This window comes from Mixophyes fleayi, chromosome 1 (assembly GCF_038048845.1).
Source record: "Mixophyes fleayi isolate aMixFle1 chromosome 1, aMixFle1.hap1, whole genome shotgun sequence".
In the NCBI taxonomy this organism is placed as follows: Eukaryota; Metazoa; Chordata; class Amphibia; order Anura; family Limnodynastidae; genus Mixophyes; species Mixophyes fleayi.
In genome coordinates this window covers 357,304,498-357,330,630 of record NC_134402.1, presented here as the reverse complement: position 1 = coordinate 357,330,630, position 26,133 = coordinate 357,304,498, and the positions used below count along the sequence as shown (strand labels likewise).

The 26,133-nt window shown below is 40.4% G+C and overlaps 1 protein-coding gene and 1 long non-coding RNA gene across 4 annotated transcripts; one reads left to right on the top strand and one right to left on the bottom strand.

Annotated features, from left to right (window-relative positions):
- On the bottom strand, positions 1-22,463 carry ANAPC5 (anaphase promoting complex subunit 5). Its single transcript, XM_075178274.1, has 17 exons — positions 22,082-22,463; positions 20,690-20,769; positions 20,480-20,589; positions 18,589-18,817; positions 17,694-17,760; positions 15,505-15,606; positions 14,828-15,018; positions 14,406-14,487; positions 11,994-12,086; positions 11,127-11,308; positions 4,179-4,314; positions 3,960-4,034; positions 3,529-3,650; positions 2,217-2,324; positions 1,458-1,605; positions 741-903; positions 1-548 (listed from the first exon to the last, which is right to left on the bottom strand). The coding sequence occupies exons 1-17, from the start codon at positions 22,280-22,282 to the stop codon at positions 337-339; spliced, it is 2,301 nt and encodes a 766-aa protein (XP_075034375.1). The 5' UTR covers positions 22,283-22,463; the 3' UTR covers positions 1-336.
- Positions 22,440-25,070, top strand: LOC142095326 (uncharacterized). 3 transcript variants are annotated; one of them, XR_012677772.1, is made up of 4 exons: positions 22,440-22,717; positions 23,427-23,546; positions 23,853-23,982; positions 24,866-25,070. It is a non-coding gene; the product is annotated as an uncharacterized LOC142095326 (long non-coding RNA). The 3 variants fall into 3 exon arrangements; XR_012677774.1 differs by lacking the exon at positions 22,440-22,717 and adding an exon at positions 22,774-22,794; XR_012677773.1 differs by lacking the exon at positions 22,440-22,717 and adding an exon at positions 22,806-22,977.
- Positions 25,071-26,133: the final 1,063 nt, after the last annotated feature.

The window sequence follows — 26,133 nt, the reverse complement described above, 5'->3', positions numbered from 1 at the left end:
CAAAAAATAATTTAATTTATTTACAATTTTTTTTTAGGAGTGAAAGGAATGCTGACTTACATGTTCTTATACATAATTGGTAGACAATAACTTCAGTACATTTTTTGCTACACTGACTGCACCAGGGAGTTTGTGGGTAGATCTGAGACGGGTGTCAGTGTAGCAAAAACCACCATGAGAATGCCTTCAATTATTGTTCGCAATTTAAAAACGTCTGGAGATAATCCAGTTCCTGAAATATCCATGGCACGTAAACACTACCAATAACAAACATTGCATTTATTCTGTCCTCCTATGCAATGGTAAAAATAGCCTGTATTTGACATTGTTAAACTGTTATAGACGGGTTAACAATGAGACCCCATGAGAAGGAAGTTCTTGATGTATCTGTCGGAAAAGCATGGAGCATTTGTTTCTCTCCTGGACTTTTCCTAAACTGTTGTACAGTCTGGCCTGCAAGTACAGGATGTCTCGAATCTGTTCCTTACAGTCCACCATAGCAAAGTAATTTTTTGCTTCATTCAGATTCAGAATGGCCGATTCCAGTGCTATAAACAAGGGAGAGACAGAAGAAGGGGGAAAGTTCAGTCTACAATTTAGCAGAAACAATACAGGTAAATGTAGCTCCACGATCCTAGAACATAGCAGTTATCATAGCCAATTACAACATTTCCCATATATGTTTCAGTGAACATTTTGCCATTCCAAAAAAAAATAAAAACTATATTTAAAAGCATTACCTTCAGTCTTCTTCTGTGGACTATATAACGCTGCTGAGGACACTTGACACTTTGCCACTAGAAGCATGGCCCGGCCCTTGTCCAGCACTGCCCCGTGAGCTAGAATAGGCTCTATCGCCATGTGTAGAATGTTCAATGCTTGCTCTGGGATGCCAAGCGTCAGCTGGAAAACAAAATATTTTCAGCTTCTGAAACCACTTAGGGCACCCTATGGGCCAAAAAATTAGATAAAAAAATAATGCACAGATGCAAAGAAATGAAGCATTCATAATCTACAAACTCGTTGTATTTAATGAGTTTGAGTTTGCCATGAAAGCATGTTCTTGGTAGAGGCTGCCACATGTGGTATTTTTACAGAGTTTAGTCTCGAATAGGACAGGACTGCAGAAATTCCACTGAATATCATTTGCTAGCAGAACTGTAGACCCTCAGCTGAACAGTGCCCCAAGATGCCTGCCCCTGCTTAGTATAATCTACAGGTTTCCAAGGATGGCACATTTTCGAGACAGAATGAAACACACAGTTGGGTCACAGTTTTACCAACAAGCTGCAATCAATCACCCTTTCCCAGCCACCCTCACTATGAAACCACAACAGTCTGCCATTCTCCTTTAATAGCAATGTGTACTTACATATTTCTTTGTGTTACTAAACTGCTTGAAAAACCTAGTTGTACCCGTTTCCTTATTAGCCATAGGAAATAGGGAATGTTCTTACCTGTGAGAAAGCCAAGTTAAGCACAGTCTCCGAGGCCAGATACTGGAGACAGTACTCTCTGGAGAGAGCTAATGCTTGTAATAGTACCGGCAGTGCAACAGGGTGACATGAAGATCTCCAGTACAGCTCTGCTAAGGAGAGAAGGACTCTGCAAACACATAACACACACAGCGTCATCCTTCTGGCCTTAATACAAAACCTCAGGGCAGGCAAGTTTGTAAATAAAAAAATAAACCAAAATAAAAAAAAATAGACACAGAAGGCATCAAGTGCAGAGTATATTTCTATTTTATTTCTGCATCATGACCAACACAACGAGAGAGAGAAAAAGAAATCAATGTTACTTCCATTCTTCCACTCTAAGTAAAACCCATTTCCCCATGATGCAGCCGGCAGTGCTAAATAGAGACTGCAAAGCAGTGTGAGCAAATTTGTAAACCCTATTTTCAATGGCAGGACATAGGTCTACTTTAGGTGCTACACAATGTCGTTGTCAGGTCTCGAATCTCAGGGCAAAATAACAAAAGGCTACAGCTCTTAAATGGAACGGTAACCGAAGAAAAACACACACAAAGCATTATATAAAACACATGGTGGCAAATCCCCTGTAGATGACACAGTAGCAGTAACAAACACATACACAAAAACAAAACAGCGCATGTAAATATGCTGCGAAAAATGAAACTGGACAGACAAAAGCAGGGTGAATGAAAGCATGTCAAGATCAGAAGCGACTCACAGAAACCAGCTGTAACTTACCGTATAACCATCTCTATGTTCTTTACTTTCTGGCAGTGAGTCAGTAACACCTGCAGAATTTTATGAGCTTCTGCGGTTTGATTTTGTGCTTTTAGAACAATGGCCTTCCTGCAAATAAAAGCATAAACATTCTTCAGAAATGTTTTTTTATACACACATAAGCATTATTTACTTGTGACACACCTCCCTGGTAAATCATCGTCAAGCATGATCCCTGAAGATCTAAATACATATAGTATAATATATAAATGACAGTGTATGACACCAATAGGCAGGTTAGTATGGCTAGTGGAGGGGAGCCACTTTATTTGGACATGCACAATATAAATTATATATAACAGTAGAAAAGACAGAGAAGCAAACATAGTAAATATATCTGAGAATTCAGAATACAATGGAAAATATACCACAGGTGCAGGTCTCGGTATCTGAATAAGTCATATGGATGTTGTACAGAGGTGATCTGCTATCAGTTTGTTGACGTTTAATAATTGGATGAAAGTGGTAATCAATATTTTCTGTACACTAATATTGGTAGCGAAGCGATTAGTACACAATCTAATTTATTTGATTAAAATATATTTTAGCAAGTAACATGCAAATAAGTTTAATCTATTTATTTAATATAAAATATAATGTGGTAAAAAAAGCAAATTAATGTTTCTAACATGTTAATTATATCAAGTTCTCATTCTGTTCGCAATTGCATGAGGACGTTTCCGGTATTATTTATGTAGCGTTCGCAACATTGTGAACGCTAGTTATAACTAATATCACTTTTCATAAACTATTAGCTAGTTTAGAAATGTCATAAATGAACCAGTTTATACAGGTCTAGAGGCGGGAATCTGAAGGACGACACCTGGCAATCTCAAGGAATAATGTCAAAAGGACTCATCCAATGACACGTCTAGTTCTTGGGAGGTCATGACCCATCGACCTATGAATGTGGACCTTAATACTGTAACTGTATCTTTGTGAGGTCACTGCTTTTTACAAGTGTACAGTGTATAAATTGTTCACCTCTGGCTTTGGAAACCAGTTCTCAAAGAAGCTTGTATTAGTGCTAACATGCGCATGCATACCAAACTTTGTATACAATTGCAAATGAAACCTTTGTGCTTTGGAACCACATCGATCGCATCGGAGAATCTTTATTGCAACCGATGCATATGGACATAACAAGGTGATCATATGATCAACGGCCCATCCAGTTAAGGAGAACAGTGCCAAAGTGTTTAGTACATGTGTCAGAGATTGTTAGCTAATAAATTAAAAGTAGTAAAACTGACACAGCAGCCATTCAATATACCTGTACAATCCTTCCACACTGTTCAGCGCAGTAATGCCAGTCACTAGTGATTCTGTCATGTGATACTTTCCATCATTCATGGCTCGGTCAAACTGGATTTTCTGATCGAACAGCATCCACAGCTGAGAAAGAAATATAGTGAAAGCGTAAACTGAATGATCCCAACTGCATTAATGTTTAATGACAGTGATGGAAGAAAAGTATTGTAGACAAGGGGAGGACGTTACTAAAAATGTAATTCAAGAAATGCTCTTTGTGTTCTCCATGGAGCTGGCAAACACAGAAAAACCAGTATAACATCAAACATATGAATCCGGTTTTGAAAGAAAAGCAAAATTATACATTGCTATAGCAACACAAAGAAAATGTGTACATAACCTAAATACAAATCAAAGATATGAATACATGTATAGATTAGAAAATGTCCTCACCTTTGCATGTTGGCAGTTAGGGGGGAATCTTTCCTTTAAATGTTTCAAGATCTCCGAAGCAGCAGAAAAGCAGCCCTGCAAAAAAACAAAGTGTTCTTTTACAGCTTTATATAGGTCATCAGCACTACTATGTCTGCTGTTTTTAAAATTAAAGAATAATAAGTATAATAGTTCACTTAGGTTTTAAACCTATTCTTTGGATTCAAATTTTAGACTTACCTGCTCTGCATGCAACTCTGCAAGATGGCACAAAACCACAGCGAATGACTCCGTGTTATTCTGCTGGACACTCACGTTGACGGCATCCAAGCTGTTCATACTAAGCAGCATCTGTGCCTGCTGTAATGCCATGGTGCTGTAACACAAAGACACAATGTTACTAACTCCAGTATCAATGTCATTGTGCTGCAACACAAACACAATGTTACTTCCCTCAAGGTGAATTCCAATGTGCCGCAACACAAACAGGGTTACTCAGTGTTAGCATTAGTGTTGGAAGACACAGACACAAATGTCTCAACTCTTAGGGCTAGATTTACTAAGCTGCGGGTTTGAAAAAGTGGGGATGTTGCCTATAGCAACCAATCAGATTCTATCTTTCATTTATTTAGTACCTTCTACAAAATGACAGCTAGAATCTGATTGGTTGCTATAGGCAACATCCCCACTTTTTCAAACCCGCAGCTTAGTAAATCTATCCCTTAGTGTCAATGCTATAATGCTGCAACATGTTACCTCCCTCAGCGTTATTGCTTAGTGCTGCAGTAGAAAACACAATGATACTCAGTGTCAATGCCATGGAGTCACATACAATGTCATCTCCCTCAGTGTCAATGTGATCTTGCTGCAACACAAACACAATGTTCGTACAAGCACACAATCAGTACAAGTATACTTACCACTGGTGAACTAGTGAGGATTGGGGTGAATCTGGAGGTATTATGCCACTGCTTTGGTCACCGTTCGTGGGAACCAGAGCACAGGAATGTTAGAGTGTCCCTGTACAGGACCGCTACTACAGGAACGGATGACCATCCTGCTCCAGCCCCAAGTCCAGGAACCAGAAAAGCAGTGGCATTGGGAGGGCTTCAAGTAGCTCAGTACAGGATTTATATGAACATTGCAGAAGAAAGAGTAAAAAGACTGAGAGGGGGTTGCAGCATTAGGACTAGTGCTATTCAATTACCGAACTGAAGACCAGAGTGTAAAAGCGTCACAGCCATTTTGGTAGTTACAGAAGGATTATATTGAATGCTAACATTGTTCTACCCCCTGGGGGTCCAATAGAACCAGCCACCAAAGCTGAGCTCAGAGTTGTGGCAGCAGAATCTGCAGGACTGCATCCCTGGGATAAAGCTGCCAACCCCAGGAGCCAAATACAGCTCAGAGGTGGCAATACAACCCCTGGGGACAAAGGAAAACAGTTTGGGCAAGAGATTTAAAGTAAATCTCCCAGTCCAATGTCATGGTGCTGCAACACACATCCCAGTACAATGTTACCTCAGTGTGAATGTCATGGTGCTGCAACACACATCCCAGTACAATGTCACCTCAGTGTGAATGTCATGGTGCTGCAACACACATCCCAGTACAATGTTACCTCAGTGTGAATGTCATGGTGCTGCAACACACATCCCAGTACAATGTTACCTCAGTGTGAATGTCATGGTGCTGCAACACACATCCCAGTACAATGTTACCTCAGTGTGAATGTCATGGTGCTGCAACACACATCCCAGTACAATGTTACCTCAGTGTGAGTGTCATGGTGCTGCAACACACATCCCAGTACAATGTTACCTCAGTGTGAGTGTCATGGTGCTGCAACACACATCCCAGTACAATGTTACCTCAGTGTGAATGTCATGGTGCTGCAACACACATCCCAGTACAATGTCACCTCAGTGTGAATGTCATGGTGCTGCAACACACATCCCAGTACAATGTTACCTCAGTGTGAATGTCATGGTGCTGCAACACACATCCCAGTACAATGTTACCTCAGTGTGAGTGTCATGGTGCTGCAACACACATCCCAGTACAATGATACCTCAGTGTGAATGTCATGGTGCTGCAACACACATCCCAGTACAATGTTACCCTCAGTGTGAGTGTCATGGTGCTGCAACACACATCCCAGTACAATGTTACCCTCAGTGTGAGTGTCATGGTGCTGCAACACACATCCCAGTACAATGTTACCTCAGTGTAAATATCATGGTGCTGCAACACACATCCCAGTACAATGTTACCTCAGTGTGAATGTCATGGTGCTGCAACACACATCCCAGTACAATGTTACCCTCAGTGTGAGTGTCATGGTGCTGCAACACACATCCCAGTACAATGTTACCTCAGTGTGAATGTCATGGTGCTGCAACACACATCCCAGTACAATGTTACCTCAGTGTGATTATCATGGTGCTGCAACACACATCCCAGTACAATGTTACCTCAGTGTGAATGTCATGGTGCTGCAACACACATCCCAGTACAATGTCACCTCAGTGTGAATGTCATGGTGCTGCAACACACATCCCAGTACAATGTTACCTCAGTGTGAATGTCCTGGTGCTGCAACACACATCCCAGTACAATGTTACCCTCAGTGTGAGTGTCATGGTGCTGCAACACACATCTCAGTACAATGTTACCTCAGTGTGAATGTCATGGTGCTGCAACACACATCCCAGTACAATGTCACCTCAGTGTGAGTGTCATGGTGCTGCAACACACATCCCAGTACAATGTTACCTCAGTGTGAATGTCATGGTGCTGCAACACACATCCCAGTACAATGTTACCCCAGTGTGAGTGTCCTGGTGCTGCAACACACATCCCAGTACAATGTTACCTCAGTGTGAATGTCATGGTGCTGCAACACACATCCCAGTACAATGTTACCCCAGTGTGAGTGTCATGGTGCTGCAACACACATCCCAGTACAATGTTACCTCAGTGTGAATGTCATGGTGCTGCAACACACATCCCAGTACAATGTTACCTCAGTGTGAGTGTCATGGTGCTGCAACACACATCCCAGTACAATGTTACCCTCAGTGTGAGTGTCATGGTGCTGCAACACACATCCCAGTACAATGTTACCTCAGTGTGAGTGTCATGGTGCAGCAACACACATCCCAGTACAATGTTACCCTCAGTGTGAATATCATGGTGCTGCAACACACATCCCAGTACAATGTTACCTCAGTGTGAGTGTCATGGTGCTGCAACACAGACACCAGTACAATGTTACCCTCAGTGTGAGTGTCATGGTGCTGCAACACACATCCCAGTACAATGTTACCTCAGTGTGAATGTCCTGGTGCTGCAACACACATCCCAGTAAACTGTCACCTAAGTGTTAATGTCATGGTAACGCAGACCATTCTACTAGGGGGGGGAAATAGGGCTTTATTGTAAAAATACATTTAACACTTTCAAGTGCAGACCACATTTTATTTTGTTTTTGTCTGTGTGCCAGTTAAACAGAGACTAGCACAAGTATCAGGTAATTTTATTTTCCATTATACTTTTTCGGTGACAATTAGAATTTTCTTCATAAGGGGGCATTTGCAAGATATACTGTGTAATTGACAAATTGAAAACTAAATATGTAAGTTTATGTAAAAGGTATGGGCTTTTTAAAGTTTGAATTATTTTTGCTAGCTCAAGATCACTTTTGTGACCAGAAAGTGAAAATGACAGTTTGTGGCAGAGCCTGCAGGAAGCAGGCTGCCCGGAGCACAGCAAGGTTCCAGTAATACGGCCAAGAACCATTACTTTCCGTTTCTGGTCATCAGACTACTGCACTCTGCATTTAAAATGAACACCGTTTATACCTCTGTGTAGAAATGTGTGGTTTAGTACATGCGAAAGAAAACACTGATGTCAAAAGCAAAACTATTTTACAGATACAACTCACAAAACCATAAAATTAAGTAAACTATTTGTAGATGTTCCCGTAAGTTGACAGAATTTGAAATGTTACATTGTAATCAGGGCCGCCGAGAGGGGGGGGGAGCGGGTACTAATTACCCGGGCCCGGCATGTCAGGGGGCCCGGCCCGGGCCCTTGCGCTGCTGATTTTTTTTAATTTTTTAATTTTTTTTTTCCAAACGTTTTTTTTCCTTTCCTTTTTTTTTTTTTTTTTGGCGGGGGGGGGGGGTGGGGGGGGGCTCGGTCGTTGGTGGGGGGAGCAGGCTAGTTTAAAAAAAAAAAAAAACATACTCACCTGATCGCGGAGCCGGCATCCCTCCTCTCTGCTGCTCTGTGCTCTATTCAGACTGTCTGAATGCTGGGTGTGATGTCATCATGTCATGCCCAGCATTCAGTCAGTCTGGAGCAATGGAGCACAGAGCAGCAGAGAAGACCAAGAGAGGAGAAAAGGTAAGTGAAGGGAGGAAAACGAGGGGGGCACAGAGGGGTTAAAAAACGGGGGGGGGGGGGGGCAGCATGACAGAGGGGTTAAAAAAATGAGGGGGAGCACAAGGGTTAAAAAACGGGGGGGCAGCATGACAGAGGGGTTAAAAAATGAGGGGGCACAAAGGGGTTAAAAAACGGGGGGGCAGCATGACAGAGGGGTTAAAAAATAAGGGGGGGCACAGAGGGGTTAAAAAACGGGAAAGCAGCATGTCAAAGGGGTTAAAAACGGGGAAGCAGCATGTCAGAGGGGTTAAAAAATGAGGGGGAGCACAGAGGGGTTAAAAAACGGGAAAGCAGCATGTCAAAGGGGTTAAAAACGGGGAAGCAGCATGTCAGAGGGGGTTAAAAAATGAGGGGGAGCACAGAGGGGTTAAAAAATGGGAAAGCAGCATGTCAGAGGGGTTAAAAAATGAGTGGGGGCACAGAGGGGTTAAAAAATGGGAAAGCAGCATGTCAGAGGGGTTAAAAATTGAGGGGGGAGCACAGAGGGGTTAAAAAACGGGAAAGCAGCATGTCAGAGGGGTTAAAAAATGAGGGGGAGCACAGAGGGGTTAAAAAATGGGAAAGCAGCATGTCAGAGGGGTTAAAAAATGAGTGGGGGCACAGAGGGGTTAAAAAATGGGAAAGCAGCATGTCAGAGGGGTTAAAAATTGAGGGGGGAGCACAGAGGGGTTAAAAAACGGGAAAGCAGCATGTCAGAGGGGTTAAAAAATGAGGGGGAGCACAGAGGGGTTAAAAAATGGGAAAGCAGCATGTCAGAGGGGTTAAAAAATGAGTGGGGGCACAGAGGGGTTAAAAAATGGGAAAGCAGCATGTCAGAGGGGTTAAAAATTGAGGGGGGAGCACAGAGGGGTTAAAAAACGGGAAAGCAGCATGTCAGAGGGGTTAAAAAATGAGGGGGAGCACAGAGGGGTTAAAAAATGGGAAAGCAGCATGTCAGAGGGGTTAAAAAATGAGTGGGGGCACAGAGGGGTTAAAAAATGGGAAAGCAGCATGTCAGAGGGGTTAAAAATTGAGGGGGGAGCACAGAGGGGTTAAAAAACGGGAAAGCAGCATGTCAGAGGGGTTAAAAAATGAGAGGGGCACAGATGGGTTAAAAAATGGGAAAGCAGCATGTCAGAGGGGTTAAAAATTGAGGGGGGAGCACAGAGGGGTTAAAAAATGGGAAAGCAGCATGACAGAGGGGGTGAAAAAATGAGAGGGGCACAGATGGGTTAAAAAACGGGGCAGTATGGCACAGTGGGGTTAATAAACAGGGGTCAGCATGGCACAGTGGGGTTAAAAAATGGTGGGCAGCATGACACAGTGGGGTTACAAAGGGGGGGGGGAGGCATGGCACAGTGGGATTGAAAAAGGGGGGGAGCAGCATAGTATAGTCTGATGAAGGGGAGCCAGATGAAGGGGGCAAAAACAGCATGGAGGGCACAGTGTGATCATAAGGCATGGCGATGATGAAGGGGCACATTATTGTAATATTGGAGCTGGAGGAAGGCCTAATTATTAATCGTGGGTGCTATTGATTTAACGCTGGGGCTGGCTGTAATTTTCTAAATGTAGCCATTTTTTTTTCAAAATAGGTCCTTCAACATTTCTGGATCCGGACAAGCCACAACTAAAGAAAGCAGCAGCCACAGGTGGAGAAAGTGAGAAGAACAGGTAGGAGAGAGCAGCACAGTGTGTGAAATGTTGTGATTCTAGTAGGGACAATACCAATTTTTGGTGAATGTTGTGTCCAATGTAAGGTGTAGGCCAAGACTGAACTGTTTGTGTACACACTGCATTGTTTGTATACTACCCTGTGGTGGTAGATGTCCTGAAAGTCAGGAGTGCTTAAACATATGTGACGCTCCGGCGAATTGAGAGCCTAGTGGTTTTTATGTTAGCCACGCCCCAATGGCACGTTTGCCACGCCCCCAAATGCATGACCGCACCTCCCAAAATTTTTGCACTGCCGTTTGGCTAGCCACGCCCCTGAATATATGACCATATACCTAATCTTTTTTGCGCCGCCGTAAGGCGGCGCAAAAAAATTTTGGGGCTTACTTCACTATGAGGGGGGCCCCATGAATTTGTTGTACCCGGGCCCTGAATTCTTCTTGGCAGCCCTGATTGTAATAACAATTGGTATGCAGCCAATTGAAGCTATTGTTATATTATAGGATAAAGGATATTTCAGATGCAGAGATGTTGAAAAACTTTAGTAGGTTTACATATGCCTCAAAATTAATAATAAAAACAAAAGGGGGGGGGACATTTTGGCCAGTGAACCTGGGCCAACCTGGCTATAACTGCACAAGGCCTCAGTTCGTGGCAGTGGTATCTATTTTTGCAGAGAATATCAGTACCATCCTGTGAGAAATAGGTCTCCTGGTTGTTATTTGTGTACTGACAGGGAGTCTGTTCTTCACAGGAGAAAAATAATAACTGCTTTGTATCAAATACTTTCAGTTTTAATACGCTCCGGAAACTTTTACATGCATTGGTGAATACTACAGCAGCATTGTTATTTTTTACAGAATATAAATTATATGTTCATTTTAGTGATCATATCACTGTAGGTATTCCTCAACTCTACTGCTTTACTTAGGTTTCACTGGCTCATTCAAAATATAGTCATTAAGCTATAAAATCGTTAAATTATAACAGAACTACAGTCACTGAGAAGTTTAAAAAAAAACAAATAAAAAAAACAACAAATACTTTGCACAATACTCCTTGATAAATGCAATAGGGCTACAATACCTCTGTCCATACAGTCTCCATATTGCGGTCTTTTGGGCAATGCAAATGTCAATTAGATCAGATAAGCTGTGCTTCCAGTGGAGTAGGTCAGAGGCTTTCAGTGCATTCAACAGTTTGTCTGCAGTCTTGCCTGCGAATGACCTTTGTTGGACCAAGGACTGTATCCCAAGAGAAGCCAGGTACTAGCAAGGAAAGAGTTTAGTTTCTATGAGTATGTATTGGGTCCACGGGGTGTGTATAAATCACACTAGTTTACAGTCAGGAGGTAAGATACACAAGGTCAGCTTTGTATAAAAACCTGGCATAAAGCAGAAAAACTCCGCTCTAGAGGTAGTTAAAGGGCTTCTACCCTTTATTCTTAAGCAATTATGAAGTAAATAATAATGAAATGTGTTTATATGCTCTGTAACACCCAGCACATGATACATGCTATCCTACCTACTTTTATTTTTATTTATTTTTCTCCATTCAAATCAGGGGATGTGGACACTGATCTTGAATTCATACAAAATGGGGTAATTGCCAATGTGCAAGAATTTCATGGAAATAAATGAAAACTGCATTTAATGATACAGCATCGTTAATGTCAACGGGGCATTGTGTGTTTGAAACATCCTAGTAACATTTTGGACTATTCTTTTATTTTTCATAGACTAAAATATAGTTCAACATTCAAGAGATACTTTATTAAGAAGTTTCGAGCGATCATAACACTCCTGAATTGTTGCATGTGAATGACATGTAAAACATATGCTCATTTACTGAAGTCAGTATCAGTTACTCAACATTTATAACAAAAACGTAAACAATTTATAACGTTATATATTGTCCTTTTAATAGCAGTACTCAGAATATTCAGATACTTACTGGTAGCCCAAAGTGTGCAGCTTTCTTTATGGAGTGCACCAGTAACACACTGCTATCCTCACCCTTTCTGTTCTTCAAGATGTACAGCCAACTCTGAGGAAATATAAATATATGTACAATGTACAGTAGCAGGAGGATGCATTTTAAAGTTTAAGAGATATAAAACATTTTGCAGACCATGGAAGCATGCCAAGAGTGGTTGGTTACATATGGTCACACCCTTCTTACACATACACTTTATTATGCAGATAGATATAACCTATACTAAATGCCATGACTATAAAAATATTAACAGCATTTTTCATATTTTACTACATTATACAATCAAAATGGATATATTTGAGAATTCTTAGTACAGATCAACAAAAAAAAATAGTTAAAAAAAAAAAAACAACAGCTTTTTTCCCCCTCAATTTTCAAATTGAAACAGACAATACTTGATTTGTCCCCTTTGCCAAGATACATCTAATTATACCCTGCAGCAATCCCTTGTCTTCAGATGCTACATGATGATTCGACAAATAAAGGGGTAAATTTAGTTTCAAAATAAATACACACGCTCGAGAGGTGCCAGAGTTGGTTAGTGCATTTACAACAAACAAGCTTCATCACGAAGATAAAAGAATACTGAAGCTAATCTGAGAAAAAGCCCCAGGGGAAGGATGAGATTTCCGACATGAATTATTATATATATATATATATATATATATATATATATATATATATATATATATATATATATATATATACACACACACACATACACACACACACACTGTGGATTGCTGTGAAATAGGATGTCCTCCACAACTTAGCATTGGTGTGAAGAGTACACTTGTTAGGCAGGCCACCAGGAGGACTATGATAATTTATATTTCACTATCACATTGGAATTGTTTACATACAAAATTATCTAGATCAGACAAAGCGCAGACATTATTCCCATCAAGACTGTGTGGAGTGATTTTAAAATTGTCCCTATCCAATCAGATGGAACACCAGCAATTTTGTGAAGAATAGGCGACAATTGCAGAGTTCATCTGAGGAGAGCCTGACACTGCAATCAGTGTAGTATGTAACCCAGAAAGACTCACAGCTGTAATTGCAGCTACAGGTGCTACCACTAAATATTAACCAAAGGGCAGCAGGATGAGTATTTGTGCATAGCTGCAATCAGATTATGCCTCCAACATTGCACTGAAACTGCTCTCACAAAAGTGATCAATGATCTACTTACAGCAAAGTCTAAGGGGTCTTTTTACTAAACTGTGGATTTTAAAAAGTGGAGATATTGCCAATAGCAACCAATCAGATTCTAGTTATTTATTTAGTACATTCTACAAAATGACAGAATCTGACTTGATTGTTATTGGCAACATCTCCAATTTTTCAAACCCGCAGTTTAGTAAATATACCTCTAAGGCTCATTTCTCCATAATCATCTTCTAGGACCTCTCTGCTGCTTTTCACACTGCTGATCACCCTCTTATCCTACACATCCTTTACTTCACTGGCCTTTGTGAAACAGTTCTTTCCCAGTTCCCTTCCTACCTATGAAACCACTCCTTTAGTGTACTTTTCTCACTGTACACCTCTTCACTTCATGAACTAATTACCTCTATGCTAATGACACCCAAATCTATGTCTTCTCTGACCTCTCCCCTTTTGTACTATCTTGTGTACTCAACTGTCTTTCCAATGTTACCTAAAGCTCAACATGTCCACAACCAAACTTACTATCTTCCCTCCTCCAAGGGTCACCATCTCCCCTCAAATCTTCCTCACTGTCAATAACACAATTACCTTGGACTCACAAGTCTGCTGCCTTGGAGTCACACTTGACTGCCCTCTGCTTTATTCCTCATATCCAATCACTCTCCTAGTCCTATTGACTCCACCTTAGAAATATTGCCAGAATACACCCTTTTCTTACCCAACATGCTACCAAAATCTTATTCATTCTCTCATCATCTCCTGTCTTGACTACTATAACCTCCTGCTATCTACCATTCCCGACACCCATGTAGCCCCACTTCAATCTATCCTAAATGGGCCCCACTTCAATCTATCCTAAATGCTGCTGCAAGACTGATCGCCCTCTCTCACAACACCCTCAACACCACCACACCCCTTCATATATCTCTAACTCATATGAAAATGCTCTCCCTCCCGTCTTAGTATATCTACCGCTGATCTGTGCCTTGTCTTGTCTCTGGTATCCTCCTCTCACTCCCACCTACAAGACTTGTCCCGTGCTGCTCCCCACTTATGGAATTAACTACCACACCCAATCAGGCTTTCCCACAACCCTTGGTTAGTGTTTTACAAGCATTATTAGTTAGACTCCCATGATTGTCATGAAGAGCTAGTAAACAGAACTTAGCGCCATGGCAAATATTTCTCTTGACATACCAGACAGTGCTGGAGACAGACATGGTCACTTGATTCTTGTGCTATCCTTATGGCTTCCTGCAGGGCCAGCTCTGCTTGATGACTAGGGGAAGCATTATAGACATAATTATAAACACTGTAGCAAAATAAATAAATGGATTATTAATAAAACATAGATCATAGAAAATGAGAAAAATAATTGCTTAGAGATCAGTCATCACATCAGTATATATGAAACACTGTATAACTACATGTAGCACGTCAATGAGCATCCCAAGTGCAAAATACAGAATTCATAGTACACAGTGCATTAAAGCAAGGTCTACAACAGAGATACACCCCCACCCACATCACTTAGCCACCTGCTATGGTTGGGAGTTCTGAATATATTCAGAGTTGTGAAACACCGCCAATGCCCAAACATGAAATGAAAAATCACATACTAGTGTCCAAAGCGGCAATGAAGTGCAGCCAGGTTGAGAGCAGCATACCGCAGGCTCCGCCCATAACCTTCATCCCCATTACTTTTACACTCCGCTCCGGTGAGAATCAAACGGTCAAAGTAATGCAGAAGGCTATGCGTTGAGCTGAACACATCCTGGACACGCAGGCTATTTAAATAGCTTAAGTAATGCTGAAAGAAGGAGAAATAAAGGTTTCTTCAACACTTGAATAAACATACTTTATCTAATTCCCCAATACAATTATTGCTACACAATTTAGATTAATTCCCACCTCTAAATATAGAAGGCCACCCTGTGTGCCCACATGCATGGACAAACCTTCATGTTACTGGAGTGGAACAAGGACTGCAATACCCGCAACGAACACAACAAATACTACAAATACTAACACTACAAATACTAACACAACAAATGATACAAAAAGACACAGCCCCTCGCAGATGTCCATAACAATAATTTTGATTTTCTTCATTATTTAAAAATAAATAAATAAGACGATTAAAAACATCTCATAGGAGAAAAAATAAATTTAACATTTCAAGAAAATCAATATCAAAACAGTAAGTGGCATTGATGAAAACGGTCACAAGTGAAAGGCGTAAAAGTCTGATAGACATGATGCAATATATGTTTCAATTGAAAGTTAGAAGACTTACAGCTTCCGCAAAGTCTGGATTAAACTTTAACAGATTGCTCAGCTCTTTTTGCAACAAGACGGGCGATAGAGCTTTACTTTCATCATTCTTCAGTAAGGAGGCCTAGAAAACACAATAACTGGAGTGTGAATGCACCAAAATGCACAGAGACAGCATTCTCTTATTTTAATAAGTAAATGGTAACTAATATATAATTAGTAACTTTCTCCCGTAACACACTGTTCTTTAAGAAGGGATCTGTGTAATACGAAGTACTAAGAGCAATTTCAGTATAGATTCACAAGACTATAAACTGTGTAGAAGAATTATACCATTCTTCCTACACTGTGCTGACCTCTAGTGTAATACGGAACTAACTACAGCTAACCCGGCCTGCTACAAACAGGTGTAAAGTCACAAGGACAGTTGCTTCAGAGGGATTTTGGCAAAAAAAAAAAAAAAATTATCTCGGTCAAATACCCCTATATTTTTTTTTTAAGCAAGTATTTTTATTGGTATTTCAATACCAAACCAAAGTATTAAGTTAACAAAACAGACATCACAGAACAGTCCAAGTTCACATGAGTCATACAAAAGACAAATGTAGAACAGTATAACAGAGAGTGGGATACTGTCAATGCATAAGCTATATAAATAAATGGTGATGATAATGTTAAGCAGAAACATAACAACATAATGGTCAAAATACAAGTTGAAAAAAAATATGCTGTGTGTTGATCATCAGGCATGGACGCTCGCAGGCTCAGTCATCCAAGCTCTGCCTCCTCATAGAGGCCAATGCATAATGAGAATCTAATCACCTACCCCAAATATCTTCACATTTCGGTAGGGCCTTCCTACTAATATAAACCTTTGTGTCCTATCACAGAATTAACCAGCAAAATCCAATTACAAATCGTAGGACTCGTAGGGGCAGATTACTACCATATTGGGGGGAATTCAATTCCCCCTGAAGTAACGCTGCATAAAAACTATTACCGTTATTACGGTAATATTAACCCGGCTTTCTGCTCGCGCTCACGGAGCTGCGAGCAAAAAGCTGGCTTTAAAACTACCGTAATAGCGGTAATAGTGCGCAGGCCGCGTTACTTTTTCAAGCAACGCTGCCAATTGAATTCGCCCTTAGTATTTTTTACATTAAATATACACATGCTTGTGATGGTACTCTAACAACTGACATTCATAGATATAAACATTGAATTTTATCTGGGCACAGAGAAAAATGGTTTACTTAAATATACTCAAACTAAAATATTTATTAAACAAACCCTCTATATTTAATATAAAAACAATGATACAATCACATATCTGATGAAACCGCCCCTTAAGAGGCGGAGAAACGCATCAGGTGATCCTAACTTGAGCAGGTTCCTGTCTACAACTTTCAGCTCAATATTCCTATCTTTCTAATCCACATTTGCTTGGGAACAGTGTCCTTTCTGAAGTTCCAGCTTCTATTACATTCTAGAAACTATCATCTGGATCTTAAGGTAAAGCTATTCTATAATCCAAACAATAACAAGGAATATACTTTCCCAATGGCTTCTATGGTTGTCTAAAGAGGGATTGAATCTGAGTTAAACTGGGAGCCCTTGAAGTGGGTTGTTGCCTATAAAGGATGGAATTGAGAACCATCTGCGTGTTTGTTGAGCATTTGTGAGACATAAATATCAAATTATTTTGACCTTTTTAGAGGCATAATTGGGAACTTTATAACGTCTAGATTTGGATTCTAGAAGTGGACCACTGTTCTTCATAAGGACCAATATATTTAAAGGATAGGACATTTCCTGTGTTTATATATTACATGAATATTGTTCAGCTGGATGGACAGAGAATGTAATTTGGTTACTTGATATTCATTTACATGCCTGCCAAGTTCATCATGTTGGAAGAATATTTTATATATGTGATCGTATCATTTCTTTTATATTAAATAGTTTTTTTTATAAATATTAATTATATTTGTGACCATAACTAGCACTCTTCTGCTTTTTAGTTTGCTTGTTTTTGTTACAGGGTATACAACAGATATACTTATTAGTGCCTGATCTGATTTGTGTGGATTTCTAAAAGATACTTAAACAAAAACTCATTAAACCGCTTGATACCAGGAGTCCTTTCCAAATTTGCACCGCAAGAGGCCACACCATTTTTCCCTTTTTTGCAGAAGCTGATCATTTACATACCTGCTGAGCAAGGAAATATTCAGCCTGTTTTTGGGACAAAGGTCCACTGCACGCCAAGTCTTCCTCTCTATAGTATAAAAATAAATTGGTTAGTACAGTTCATGGAGTAAAATAAAAAGAATGATCATCCACTGCCCAAGAATTACTCGAAATAACAAACAAGAGATTACTGAACAAGCTTTCACTCAATGGGGGTTATTTAGAAAAGCAAAATTGGCTAAGCACTGCAGAAAATTCAAGCATGCACCTTACAATTTTGTTCTAGAGAGCAGAGCTTTATGGAGCAAAGTTTGCTGAGGACATTCCCTGCAAAATACAAAGTAGGTGTACCACCCAGTATTACAAGACCAAATAAAGTGGTTGACTATAAGCCAAATTGAGCAATATTTTAGCAGAGACCTGGAAAGGTAAAGTGGGAGGAAGTTGGACTTTTACAGTGCGTACACCTCTAGTTTGCAGTCATTTTCCCACATAGGAAAATGCACCTTGATGTGCCCTTGGTAGGGGTGAAATAACAAGGTGTTTTGTGTGGTGCATCAAGTGTACTTCCCAAATGAACTCTATTGTGTTTAGTTTCTCTTTTAGAAACAAAAAATGTTTCTGTTAATGTTATGTGCACTCCAAGAAAGATTTGATTGATCACTTGAAGCTCATACTATGCAGAAAGCTTATAGCTCCAAGAACTATCTAATGATATCAAATGATGTTTGCAGACATTAAAGCAAACTTCATTTGACCACTTTCATTTTGGATTCAATATGACAAGATTGAAATGTGCTATGGGATTAACAGCATTCAAAAAGATTGTTCTGAAAAGCACCTTAATGGAGCTCATACAAAAAATTATGCAGCTTGATTAAGATTCATAAATCACATAATGCCCAATTAAAATTACACAATAGGGAAATCAAGATCTTCTTTCTCCATCTTTCTTTCTTCTTCTTCTTGCTCCTCCTCCTCCTCCGCAGTACTAGTGAGTTCCATCTCTGCCTCATCATTCTCAGTCTTTGATGTTGTCTTGCTCTTATTGCTCTGGAAGTAATTCTGCAGGGAGGTATACAATTTGTACACCTGACTAAATGACAGTTTGTTGTAGGCCAAGATCATGTGACGAAGAAACAGTCCTTTAAAAGAGTAAAAGAAAAAAAAAAAAGTTTCTTTATTCTATTGAGTGCACAATGAAAAATTACATCAGATATTGCGCCACTCTTTTTTTTTTTATTTTTTTTATAAGGTATGGTGAATGTAATGCTAATAGATTGCAATAGGGATCACTGTTTAAGTGTAATCAAAATAAATTTTGTTTTACTTATTTTAAAAAATGGGGGACATAACATGTAAGACAAAAAGAACTTTATGCATTCAAGGGCAGTCATCAGTCAAGTATTCATGCAAATTCAGTATCCATGATGTAAATTCAGTTAATGCTAAGATGCCCCATATCATGAAAAGACACAAAGCGCAAATACGTGACAAATTCCACCTCCCTGCCCAGGAATTCTACAAATATTTGCAGATCAGGCACTGGTTTTCTACCCTCGCTAGACAAGGCATGGAGGTGACTTGTGCGCCATCCCTAATATACACGAGACTGACAAAGGGATCCAATAGGTCAGGTATTACTTTTTGGTATAAATGTCTTTTCCCTACCCCATCGGAAACTAAGACTAGAACCCAATTACAATGGGAAGAAGATCTCGATATTACGCTTACCAACAAGCATTGGAAAAAAGTGTTTGTTAATTCTTTCTGAATGTCCAAATGCATGAATCATACGGAAATGATGGTGAAGCTAATTAATAGATTATACCTTACTCCGACTCGTTTGCATAAAATGTGGACTGCTCAATCGAAATGCACATATTCTGGAACTGCACCCTCATCCGGCCATTTTGGCAACAGGTGTTTGAGTTGGCCAATAAAGTCACTTCTCAAAGACTGGATCCCGCTCCGGAGGTAGCTTTGCTACAGCATTTTCCCCTACAATTCCCCCTCCATGCTAGGTATGTGTTTGGTCACATCTTAATTGCTGCAAGAGCCTCTTTGGCACAAAACTGGAAGTCCCCCACTCTGCCCTTGTTAAACAATGTGGTTGCTAAAGTACAGTATAATTTCAAGATGGAGACAATGGGGATGCCGTATTCTTCCTACCCTTCCTCACCCCTAATGAAGTGGTTCGCCTGGCATGAGTATATCACAGAAGGTGAGGGGGCAAATCTGGGCCAATCTGACTCGTTGTTCCCCCTTCCTGTTCTCATTGAATGAGCCCCTATTGGGGCCCACATAGTCTTCTTTAGATGGGTGAGCCATTGAGAGTATGTATGTATGTATATATATATATATATATATATATATATATATATATACACATACACACATTTGAGAGAGTATAAATGACTCATTTGCACCATCTGTAACCATGGAAACAATCAGTGCAGGCAATAGTTTGTTTCCATGGTTACAAATGTTGTAAAGGAAGGTCTGCTATTCACTAAATATAATTTGCCACAACAAAGTAGTTCTTATCAGTCCACGTCAGGCACAGTTCCTATTTTAGTAAATTGTAGTGCACTGCATAGTAATTTTTCATGAGGACAAAGCTTCAGTATCTATTCATTTAATTTTAACAAATCAACTTTATCCAAAACTACAGAATGATGTTTTATCTGTTATCTGTTAATGTTTTACATATTTATTGTTATTACTTTATTTTGGTGCAAGTGCCTTTTAATTTGTTTTAAAATACGAGAAAATTCACACCATCATCTTCTCCTTGCTGTACCTACCAACAACACTTGTTTTGTGCACATCAGGCTCTGTTCCCGAGAATGAATCTGAAAGCTCATCAAAGAACTGCTCCATGTCTTTCAATTCTCCTTCAGCCATCAGCTTTATTCTGAAAACAAAATATTATTCATAAACCCTATTATTTATACCAATCATTGCACATATTTTCACAATGAACTGAGTTTGAGTGTCACTTTGTGGTAATGTACCGGATTTGCAATGAGCTTGCTACATTTGGACAACATTCTTCAATAATCTTCATCAGTTTTGAAAGCGACATATCCGGACCCTAGAATAACCGAGAGAGATTGTTATTACAAATGATGTTCACATATTAGTGCTTACTGTGCACTTCCCCTATTGTGTTGGGCCATACACAACAAACCCGGAACAGTTAGCACACATCTAGAAGGCTAGACAATTATCAGCCTTATAGAAGACAATACGCATATGGGATCATAGAATACCATTGTGCAAACATGAACGTATTAATAAAACACAAATGCAATATTTGTATATTATTTGCATCTTCCCAAAAACAATTATGTAAAAATGTAGGCTAAGTGTGGACAGTGATCAGATATACTGAATGTCAAGGCAAGGCAAAAATCAGGCAACGTGTGTGACAACAATGGGACATTTGTGAACCGTTGCATAGGTACCTATATAGAAAAGGAGAAACCAGAGATCATATATTTTCCTACTGAAAAAAAAAGAAACAGAACAGTGTTGCTAATTGTAGATGTTGATATTGAAAAAAAAAAAAGTTGCTGTGACAAGAGGGGGATGCCAATCCACTAAAGATCAATATTAAAAAGATTAAAATAATTAGCATTAAATTGATAAAAACAAATGTAAGTGGACAATCTAAAATCCATGCACATATGCTGAACATGAATAAATTTGCTTAGATCTGACCAATAACTCTCAATGATCACTAAGGAAACTCAACTGTAAATGGATAGTTTAGCAGAATGTTACAATTTGTGGACAATTTCTCTTTACTTTCAACTGAGTTCCTTAGTGATCATTGGGAGTCATGTATCCCTGTTTTTATCATATGCTGTTCAATGGCATTTATAAACTCACACTTTTTGGTCAGAGTTCTCTTAAACAATTAATGCCACTCTAATGGATTTAAGCAACTTATTTATGTTCTTTTCTTAATTTGAATGTTTTATTATGATGGATTAAGTGTGTGTATAGCCCTTACAAACCTGGCATATGTAGTGCATAATTATTACAGTGTTCATATACATTTTATTGATTAGCCTTGGTCATATTATTTTGCATCTCCTATTTCTCTAGTAAAATCAAACATCTCATTGCATGCAATGTTTCTCTAACCATCTCATATTTTGTTTCTATTGACTGACAATATTTATACTGATGTGTATAGACATTGAATGTATTAACAATTCTTTTTCTACACAAATGTGGCTCAGAGTGATGCTGCCCCAGCGTAGGCAGGGTATGCAGGGCATGTAGGGTAGGCAGGGCATGTAGGGTAGGCAGGGCATGCAGGGTAGGCAGGGCATGCAGGGACAGGCAGGGCATGCAGGGACAGGCAGGGCATGCAGGGCTGTCAGTGGATCCCTCACCTGGAGAAGTGGCAGAATCTGCTTGTTCAGACGCCTCTTTTCCACCACCGTAATCTCTAAGTTCTTGGTCATTTCGCTAAGTAACACCAACACGGAGATCTTGTACGGGGTGACCCAGTCCTTGATGCCGAACACATTAGCGTGCACCACTCCATTGGTCATCATAGGGTTGAAGTATAAGCTTTCATGAACACTTGCCATTTCCGACAGGGGGACACTCACAACTGGCTACACACCTCCACCCGTCTCATAGTGGGTACAGCTTCAGAGTAACGCGCGTCATGAGACAAGCCAATGAGGATAGCTACTGGGAGTCACGGTCCCCGACGTACGCGGATGGTTTGTAAAACATTCCCCTGGAAACGCGTGCAGGGAATCTACGTTCCACATTCTAGGACTTTGTTTTCTGAAAATATATTTGCTACTGCATTTATCAATATAGAGACGTGCAAGTAAAATATAACATTAAATTTACAGGAAATGTATTTTCTTCGACCATAGCATTGTAGTAGTCACCTATAGGTAACCCCCACCATGTATAGACAGTAATTAACAAACTAATCCATTTAAAATCCCTCCCCTATTCCTTACTTCAGCCTTTGAACTGGCTCGGCATACAGGAAAATAATATAACAGGTATGTTTGAGGTTTTATTTTTCACACGTTAAAGGCCCTTTCCCTTCCCTGTTCCGCCCTTCAAGTCGTAGGCAGTAGTAAGTGTCATTTGTGTTCACACATGAATTGCATGCAGTTGCAGTCATTGGTGTAAAGTCCCTTTCTGAGCATGTGCACAGAGAAGTTTCACTCAAGATACGGCATGTAAAGGGACTTACGTCCGAAGATGAATCAGGCCCTGTATATGTAAACTTGGGTAAAAGAATTGCTGTTAAGAATAAGTAGGTAACTATGAGGGTAATCACTAACTGTCATGGAGATATGTGTGTACACTGTCCAGCTATGAATGTGCAACAACTAGGTTCAGTATTATTATTATTACTGTAGGTTTGTAATGCGCCACAGTGTTCTGCAGCGCCGTACAGTAGGGAAAACAGGACATACATAAAACAAAGACCTAAAATGTAGACAAAATAAATTTAGTCTAGAAAACAAATAGTAGGGAGCTCATGAAAGAGCTTACATTCTAATTGGAAGAGAGCACAGCTGAAAAGAGAAGTGAATGTGACTCAGAGTGGACAATGGGTGCTGGGACCTGGGGGGGGGGCGCAGCATTTAAGATTTTTTTACATTTTTTTTTTTATTATTGATTCTGCGTACCTGGAGCCGCCCCTTGCGCCGACTCCATGCTGCCTCTTTCTTCACCCCCTCTTCTCCTCTTCTTCCCCAGCCCCTCCTACATCCTCACTGGCTGTTGGGCGTGATGTCATCATCACGTCCCGACGGTGTCAGTGTGGAGCTGCAGTGAGAGGAACTGACTGCCAACAGAAGAAAAGGAGACAGAACAAAGGTAAGGAACAAACTGTTTATGCAGGGGGACATTGTGCAGAAGGGGGACAGAGAGTGTTCTGTTGGGGACAGAGTGTGCTGAAGGGGGGCAAAGTGTAATGAGGGGGGATAGAGCTCAAACTGTGTACCACCATTGGGATAGATGTGGATTCGGCAAAGTAGCATCTTTGAGAGGCCATAGAGTTTTAGGATTAGAAAGTCCTTTAACAGACACAATAACATTCCTGCATCCGCGAGAAAGCTGAAAACTGACATCACTTGTATAGAACAATTATTAGATCACTTGTCTCTATTTCCCCATTTGTAGGACTGCAAGAGCACCATCACAGCCTCTAACAGGGATTTACTAATTCTGAATCTCCTCACTTGTCCTTCTGTTTCAAGTCCTATGCTTGTCAGACTATTAATTGATGAATCATCTAAAGCAGAAATCTATGGTATGTTATAATAATACAGTATTTACAAGTGTTCAAGGATATTGATTTCTGCTTGACAACAGTGTAACTAAACCAATCACTGTAACAGCCACCTACCCTTATCTCCTTATTGACTTTGATATAGCTGAATCACTTACACAAAACGAGCTAAAAGTATTTTAATGTTGCAATATTTCAAATGGGGGAAATTTGGACTTGCTCTTGTATTTATGTAAGTGATCTTTTATGATATACTGTGCTTTCTTTTGTAATATTGTTACAGACCAGTGCACCTCATCTTAGTTACTTATCAAATTTATGAACTACGACTAAAACGTTTCCATAGACCTGTATTATACTACAGGGCAAACTGCACAACTCATTGGATGGTAAAATAGAGATGTTTACTCAGGAAAGGGCTCAACTGGTAATACTTAATAAGGGTCATTTACGAAAGTGTAATAATGGGGGCCTGTAGCGTAAATGCTATCTTCAAGCACTTATTTTTGCATAGCTGTACCCACTGGGCTTAATGCTGGATAAGAGACATTTATGAATACATCGTTTTCACTAATGTTATAATTTGGCAAGTGGAAGGTATGTGGGGGGAGCGAAGGTGGATGATGAATTGGCTGGGGGGTTAGTGATTAAATAACATGAGAAGTGGGTGATGAATTTGCCAGATGAGTCATAAACTGACTGCTGCAGTGTGATGAAATGGCTGGGGGGTCATGAATTGGCCTCTTGTCTGTGTGTGTGTGTGTGTGTGTGTGTGTGTGTGTGTGTGTGTTGGGGGGGGGGGGGGGGGCCTGATCAATACAGAGTATTGTGTGGTGTTCATGAGGATGCTCTCTAAAGAGCCTAATCATTGAGGGTTTGTAATGTTTGCACATTTTCAACACAGGACCGAACTTTCAAGATAGCTAAAGGACAACAAAGCTGCAAGAAAGAACAGCATGAAAACAGTCAACAGCCCTTCACATCAAATAAACCTCATCCACAAAGGTCTCAAATAAAATCACAAAAAAACACAAAAATATGACGGAAAATGGCGCTAAATGATATGTCCTTATATATCAATAAAAATATATATAGTTCTTTCAATTTCTCACTGTTCTGTAGTGCGATATTTTCCATAAAAATGTTATTTCTCTTATAAACATGGGAATCCTCCACATTGTGATGGTAACAACAGCATATATTCAAAACACTCTGATCCCCGTTATATGGTAATTTCAGGGTGCCAGCTTGTGTGTCTCGGGATATATCCATGGTAAGTATCTGCTGATCTCGATGTCTGCTCTCCCCCAGTGGACATCAAAGTAAGACAATCTGTCTAAATTTATTTACTTGAAGAATACTCCAGAATTTTGCTTTGAACTGGGAACAGGGGGAGGGGGGCGCTACAGGTGTATTAATCTACGGCGAGAGCCCTTATTCAGGCCTTGTTCATGGGACCACAGTTATGAGCACTAATATTTGTTTCATCAAAGTTACCGACATAAAGAATGGCGCGGCATCTTGTCCGCTGACTTTGTAGACATTGACGTGATATTACCTCTGTCCTGTTCACTCCTCGATTGTTTTCTCTGTGAAGGGCAGTTTGCTGAGGAGTCAGATTTGCATGGCGATGATGATCACGTTCACGTTCTCTTTGGCCATCAGTCATAGTTTGTTGTTGGTTTTCACCCGCTCCGCCCTTCGTCTTTTTGCTGCTTTTTGCTGTGCAGTTGCTCTCCCACAGTAGACCTTTACATTTTAGGTGCAGGGCCGGATTAACCCGAGGTCTTACTGGGCTATAGCCCAGGGGCCTCGGGCATCCAGGGGGTCCTTCAAAGTCCGCAGCAGCATTATTGATCGGTCCGGGGGCGGGGGCGCCCCCTGCCCGATCAATGCTGCTGAGCACTGTCAGTCCAGTCCTCCGTCCCCGGCGCTCAGTACTCTGCTTACTGAGGAGATCTCGCGAGATCTCCTCAGTAAGGAGTTTACAGCACGCCGGGGACGGAGGACTGGACTGACAGGTAAGCGCTTGGGGGGGGGGCCCTGACGGGGGCGGCGGGCGGCTCACAATGGGGGCCTCACGGGGGAATGGAGGCGCCCTTAGCCCAGGGGCCTTCATTCCCTTAATCCGGCCCTGTTTAGGTGGCATCGCAGTTACTCTTTGTTGCTTAA

What these genes read in the sequence shown, in the direction of transcription:
- ANAPC5 (XM_075178274.1), bottom strand. Translation starts at nt 22,282, where the DNA reads ATGGCAAGTGTTCATGAAAGCTTATACTTCAACCCTATGATGACCAAT. An exon ending in CAGAGTTGCATGCAGAGCAG is followed by an intron (nt 4,035 to 4,178) that starts GTAAGTCTAAAA and finishes GTTTTTTTGCAG; the next exon opens with GGCTGCTTTTCTGCTGCTTC. An exon ending in CTAACTGCCAACATGCAAAG is followed by an intron (nt 3,651 to 3,959) that starts GTGAGGACATTT and finishes TTTCTTTCTCAG; the next exon opens with CTGTGGATGCTGTTCGATCA.